At 67.5% G+C, this 6,055-nt stretch overlaps 1 protein-coding gene across 1 annotated transcript; it reads left to right on the top strand.

The window, feature by feature from the left end:
• Positions 1-647: 647 nt before the first annotated feature.
• Positions 648-5,416, top strand: SBK2 (SH3 domain binding kinase family member 2; the record flags this gene model as incomplete). The annotated part of the gene is made up of 3 exons (XM_079799641.1): positions 648-906; positions 3,292-3,494; positions 4,467-5,416. 3 exons carry the CDS (start codon positions 648-650, stop codon positions 5,055-5,057), a joined length of 1,053 nt encoding a protein of 350 aa, XP_079655767.1. The 3' UTR covers positions 5,058-5,416.
• Positions 5,417-6,055: the final 639 nt, after the last annotated feature.

The following is a 6,055-nucleotide window of genomic DNA, read 5'->3' as shown; positions in this document are numbered from 1 at the left end:
TGAGGGAGGAGGGGCTGGGGCTGTAAGAGGTGGACCCCAGCCCTGGTCCGCAGCCCGGCCGCCGGCCCCCAGGGGCCGTGAGCACCTGTTTGTGCTCAGGCGCCCGATGCTGCTCACCCACCCCCAGGGCCCAATCTGTTTGCTTTGGAAACAAGATGGGGGCGTCTCGAGTTATCTGGTTCATCTTTCACCGTGGGCCACTGGGTGACTGTAGAGGGGGGGCGAGGGACACCTGTGACCTTAGACTTAACCTCGCCCCAACTCCCTACTGCTTTCCCGCTCCTCAGTGCCTTTACTGATGAGGGAGACTGAGTCACAGGGGGCAAGAGCCCGACCCTCCTCCCTCAGACCCAGGAGCCCAGGCCCCCAGCCCTCCTCCCTCAGACCCAGGAGTCCAGGCCCCCAGCCCTCCTCCCTCAGACCCAGGAGCCCAGGCCCCCAGCCCCTCCTCCCTCAGACCCAGGAGCCCAGGCCCCCAGCCCCTCCTCCCTCAGACCCAGGAGCCCAGGCCCCCAGCCCCTCCTCCCTCAGACCCAGGAGTCCAGGCCCCCAGCCCCTCCTCCCTCAGACCCAGGAGCCCAGGCCCCCAGCCCTCCTCCCTCAGACCCTGTCTGGCCCTGGGTCAGCCTCGTGCTCTGGCCGCAGACATGCCGGGGAAAGAGTCCGATGAGGATCAGGTGGAGGCGGGGTCGCCCGAGAACGGAGCTGAGGCCCCGGAGGACCTGGGGGGCCTCACGGTGGAGGAGCTGCGGCAGGGCCAGGAGGCGGCGCTGGCCCTGGAGGACATGATGACCCTGAGCGCCCAGACCCTGGTCCGAGCCGAGGTGGACGAGCTGTACCAGCAAGTGCGCCCCCTGGGCCAGGGCCGCTTTGGCCGGGTCCTGCTGGTCACCCACCGGCAGAAAGGTAGGGGCCTGGGGACGGGGGGGGGGGGGGGGGGGGCCTGGGGACGGAGGGGGCGGGGGATCCTGTGGACAGAGGCAGGGGGTTGGGGGTGTGGGGGGCGGCCCGGCCCAGGGGAGGCCAGCTGGCTGGGAGCCTGCAGACCTGAATCAAGGTTCCCGTGCCCTCCAGGCCGCGTGTGCTGTTGGGAAGTCCGCGGTGACCATGGCAGGGCTGTGGTTGCCAGGACAACGGGGTGCAGCGAGGGGCCCCCTCGGGGCCCTGCGTGCAGCAAGCTTATCAGTCACCGTGGGGATGGTTCGGAGCCAGGCTGTGTGCCAGGCACCCAGCAATCTGGTGTCTTTCCGCCCAGTGTGCGGGCGCACACACACACACAGACACGCGCGCGCGCACACACACACACACACACACACACACACACACACCATCCTCCCCACGGAGCAGGACACTGTGGATGGAGCTCGGAATCCATGTCAGTCGGGACGCCCCCTCCGAGCTCCCCCGGGGCTCGGCCCATCCTGGTGGTGCCGGGGACCCAGGCAGGAGCTGTAAGCCCCCCTTCAAGGAGGGGGTCCTGGGCTGCCACACGCAGGACCAGGCAGGGCGGCTCGAGCATCAGAATCTACAGGGCGTCCCGAAGAAACGTCCCCACGATGTAGTCACACGTTAGCGGCTGCAGCTCAGTCTTGACCATGAGGTGTATTTTAATAAACGCTGCCTTCCCCCCCACCCCCCCAGAGAGGAAGGGAGAGGGTGAGATAAAAACATCAATGATGAGAGAGAATCACTGATCAGCTGCCTCCTGCACACCCCCTATTGGGGATCGAGCCTGCAACCTGGGCATGTGCCCTTGGCCAGGAACCAAACCCAGGACCCTTCAGTCCGCAGGCTGACGCTCTATCCACTGAGCCGCACGGGCCAGGGCAGTGTGTCTTATTTCCTGGGGACACCCTGTCTTCTCGCCCAGTCCTGGGGGCTGGGAGTCCGGGGTCATGGTGTCAGCTGGCTGTCCCTCCTGGGCCTGCGCCCGGCCGGCCCCGCCCTGTGTCCTCAGGTGGCCGCCCCTCTGTGTGTGTGTGTGTGTGTGTGTGTGTGTGTCTGTGTCTGAATGTCCTCGGATTAGACTAGGGAGCACCCCATGCCCTTATCTCACCCCTCCCAGGACCCCATCTCCAAAGGCAGCCACTTGCTGCCGTGTCGGGGTGAGGCGGTGAGCATAGGCATGGGGAGGGGGCAGGATCTGGCCCAGAGCAAAGGGAAAGGCAGACCCAGAGCCGGTCCCTGCAGAGCTGGAGGCAGGAGCAGCGGAGGCCGCTGGGGAGGCCACTGGGGAGGCCCCGGGGGCGCCTGGCCGGGGCGGGGCTGGGGATGGAGGGCGCGCTCTGGGGCTGCGGGCGCCCAGATGGACGGGCGCAGCGGCGAAGGAGGCTGCGGGCGGGCGTGCAGCTGGGGAGGGAGGGAGGCGGGGCGGCCGCGGAGGGGAGGCGGGACCTGCTGGCCCGGCAGCTCCCGGTGGGCGCTGGGCTGGCAGGTGGCGGCCGTGAAACGGGAGAGAGGAGTGCGGGCCTGGAGAGCTCCCGTTCTAGGGGGCCGTTCCCAGGCGGGATGGAATTCCTGGAAACGCCTTAGTGGGATCTGAGGCCCAGCGCACGGCTTGGGGGTGGGGGGTGCTGGAGGCGGGGCCCCCCTGGGCCCCCGAAGGTTCTGAGTTCAGTTTTCATGGAGTCCCTTCGTTGGCTTCAAGTCAGCAGACTTGAGGAGAGCAGAGCGGAAACGCTCAGAATGCTGTTGTATTTTTTTAAGCATATTTTCATTGATTTCAGAGAGGAAGGGAGAGGGAGAGAGATAGAAACATTAATGATGAGAGAGAATCATTGACTGGCTGCCTCCTGCACGCCCCCTACTGGGGGGATCGAGCCTGCAACCCCGGGGCATGTGCCATTGACTGGAATCGAACCTGGGACCTTTCCGTCCACAAGCACTCAATCCATTGAGCCAAACCAGCTAGGGCTGCTGTTGTATTTTTAAAAAATATATTTTTATTGATTTCAGAGAGAAAGGGAGAGGGAGAGAGACAGAAACATCCATGATGAGAGAGAATCATCCATCAGCTGTCTCCTGCACGCCCCCTACTGGGGTGCCCGCAACCAGGGCATGTGCCCTTGACCGGAATCGAATCCGGACCCTTCAGTCCTCAGGCCGAGGCTCTATCCACTGGGCCACATGGGCCAGGGCAATGCTGTCGTGTTATCACTGCCGGTGGCTATGTGATGGGGGGGGGGCCTTGCTGGGAGGCGGGCGGAGCCGGTGGAGGGGGTATAAGGAGGGGGCTCGGCTGGCGCCGGGGAGGCTGCCCGGCCCAGCCCCACCCGCCCTCGCCCTCCCCAGGCACGCCCCTGGCCCTGAAGCAGCTGCCCAAGGCCTCCACGTCGCTGCGGGGCTTCCTGTACGAGTTCTGCGTGGGCCTGTCGCTGGGCGCGCACCCGGGCGTGGTGGCCGCCTACGGCATCGGCATCGAGTCGGCCGACTCCTACAGCTTCCTGATGGAGCCGGTGCTGCACGGGGACCTCATCCGCCTCATCCAGCCCAAGGTGGGCCTCCCCGCAGCACCCTGGGCGCCGGGTGGGCCCCTGATACTGCCCCCCCCCCGCCCCCAGGCCCCTGGCCGGCCCACGGGTCTCATGGAACGGCTAGTCCTCCTGGGCTCAGTGACCCACAGGCCACCCCTACACCCCCAGATTCTCCAGCTCTCACTGGTCCCACGGGGCCACACCAGACCAGCCCTCACCGGTCCCACAGGGCCACACCAGACCAGCCCTCACCGGTCCCCACGGGGCCACACCAGATCAGCCCTCACCGGTCCCACGGGGCCACACCAGACCAGCCCTCACCGGTCCCACGGGGCCACACCAGACCAGCCCTCACCGGTCCCATGGGGCCACACCAGACCAGCCCTCACCGGTCCCACGGGGCCACACCAGACCAGCCCTCACCGGTCCCACGGGGCCACACCAGATCAGCCCTCACCGGTCCCACAGGGCCACACCAGACCAGCCCTCACCGGTCCCACGGGGCCACACCAGATCAGCCCTCACCGGTCCCCACGGGGCCACACCAGACCAGCCCTCACCGGTCCCACGGGGCCACACCAGATCAGCCCTCACCGGTCCCACGGGGCCACACCAGACCAGCCCTCACCGGTCCCACAGGGCCACACCAGATCAGCCCTCACCGGTCCCACGGGGCCACACCAGATCAGCCCTCACCGGTCCCCACCGGGCTACACCAGACCAGCCCTCACCGGTCCCACGGGGCCACACCAGATCAGCCCTCACTGGTCCTCATGGATCACACTGAGGTTCATGGGGTCACTCTGGAATTCATGGGGTCACACTGGGGCTCCCTGGTCCTCACCTCTTGGTTCTCCTGGGCCTGCTCCCTGGGGGGAGGGGGAGAGAACCTGAATCTTCCGAGTCCCCTTCCCTCTACCGGAGGGACAGCAGCCTGCCCCCGCCCCTGCCCCTGCCTCTGCCCCCGCCCCTGACCTTGCCGCGCGCCCGCAGGTGGGGCTCCCGCAGCCCGCGGCCCAGCGCTGCGCGGCGCAGCTGGCCTCGGCCCTGGAGCACATCCACGCGCGCGGCCTCGTGTACCGGGACGTGAAGCCCGAGAACGTGCTGGTGCGCGACCCCGGCTGCCGGCGGGTGCAGCTCGCCGACTTCGGCCACACGCGGCCCCGGGGCACGCTGCTGCGCCTGCGCGGGCCGCCGCTGCCCTACACGGCGCCCGAGCTGTGCGCGCCGCCGCCGCTGCCCGACGGGCTGCCCGTCCAGCCGGCGCTGGACGCCTGGGCGCTGGGCGTGCTGCTCTTCTGCCTGCTCACCGGCTACTTCCCCTGGGACCAGCCGCGCGCCGACGCCGACCCCTTCTTCGAGGACTTCCTGGCCTGGCAGGCCTCGCGCCAGCCCGCCGACCGGCCGCAGCCCTGGGCCGGCCTGGCGCCCGCGGCCGACGCCCTGCTGTGGGGGCTGCTGGACCCCCAGCCGCGGAGGAGGAGCCCGGTGAGCTCCGTCCACGCCTACCTGGGCCGGCCCTGGAGGCAGCGGGCGGGGGAGGCTGAGGCGCTGGGGGACAGGGAGGAGGGGGGCGGAGAGTGAGGGCCAGTCTGGCCCCCCCTTGTCCCGGAGACTCAGGGGACCGGGTCCCACATCCCTTGTCCTGCGGGGTCTCCGGCTCCCTGTGCGCGCGCACCTGCCTCCATCTACCCCAGGGCCTTTGCACTTGCCGCCTCCTCTGCCTGCGGTGCTCGCGGCTCCTCCCCTCACCGCCTGGTTACCCTGCTGGGGCCCGAGCTCCTGGAGGCGGTCCGGCCTGGCCTGTGCTCCGTGTGTCCCGCGCAGCCACAGCAGGGGGCAGAGGCCTGTGGCATGAGGGGGCCCCTGTGGCTGTGCCCCGCCTCCCCTCCTCCCTCTGCTGGGGGTGCCCTCTTGGTGAGGTGCCTTCTCCTCGCACCCCAGCCCCTCCCTGCAAATAAAGTCCACCTGACCCCTCCGCTGCGTGAGGCTGTTGGTCTGTCCGCTCAGGGGAGGGGAGGACACCGTGTGTGTGTGTGTGTGTGTGTGTGTGTGTGTGTGTGTGTGTGTGTGTGCTCGAACAGGAGAGCGCATGTGCAGCAGGGGGAGAGGGGAAGAGAGACAGACAGATGGAAAGAGAGACAGGAAGAGAAAGGGAGGGACAAAGAGGAAGAGAAAGACCGGCAGACGGGTGAAGGGCAGGCGCCCACAGCCGGGTGTGAGCGGCTCTGGGTGCGGTGTGGGCCTGGTCTCCGGGCCTGTTCCTGCGTGCCCGTCTGTGTGCGCAGTGGTCGGCAAACTCATCAGTCAACAGAGCCAGATATCAACGGCACAACGATGGAAATTTCTTCTGAGAGCCAGCTTTTTAAACTTAAACTTCTTCTAACGCCACTTCTTCAACATAGACTCGCCCAGGCCGTGGTATTTTGTGGAAGAGCCACACTCAAGGGGCCAAAGAGCCGCATGTGGCTCGTGAGCCGCAGTTTGCCGACCATGGCGTGTGTGCAAGGAGACGGGTTACAGGGAGCTCGTAGGTGCCCGCTGTCGGCGACAAGAGTGGGAGTGGCTGGAGCGGGTGATCC

The sequence above is a fragment of the Cnephaeus nilssonii genome (genome assembly GCF_951640355.1).
Source record: "Cnephaeus nilssonii genome assembly, chromosome: 20".
Lineage (NCBI taxonomy): Eukaryota > Metazoa > Chordata > Mammalia > Chiroptera > Vespertilionidae > Cnephaeus > Cnephaeus nilssonii.
This window is presented reverse-complemented; position numbering and strand designations above follow the sequence as displayed.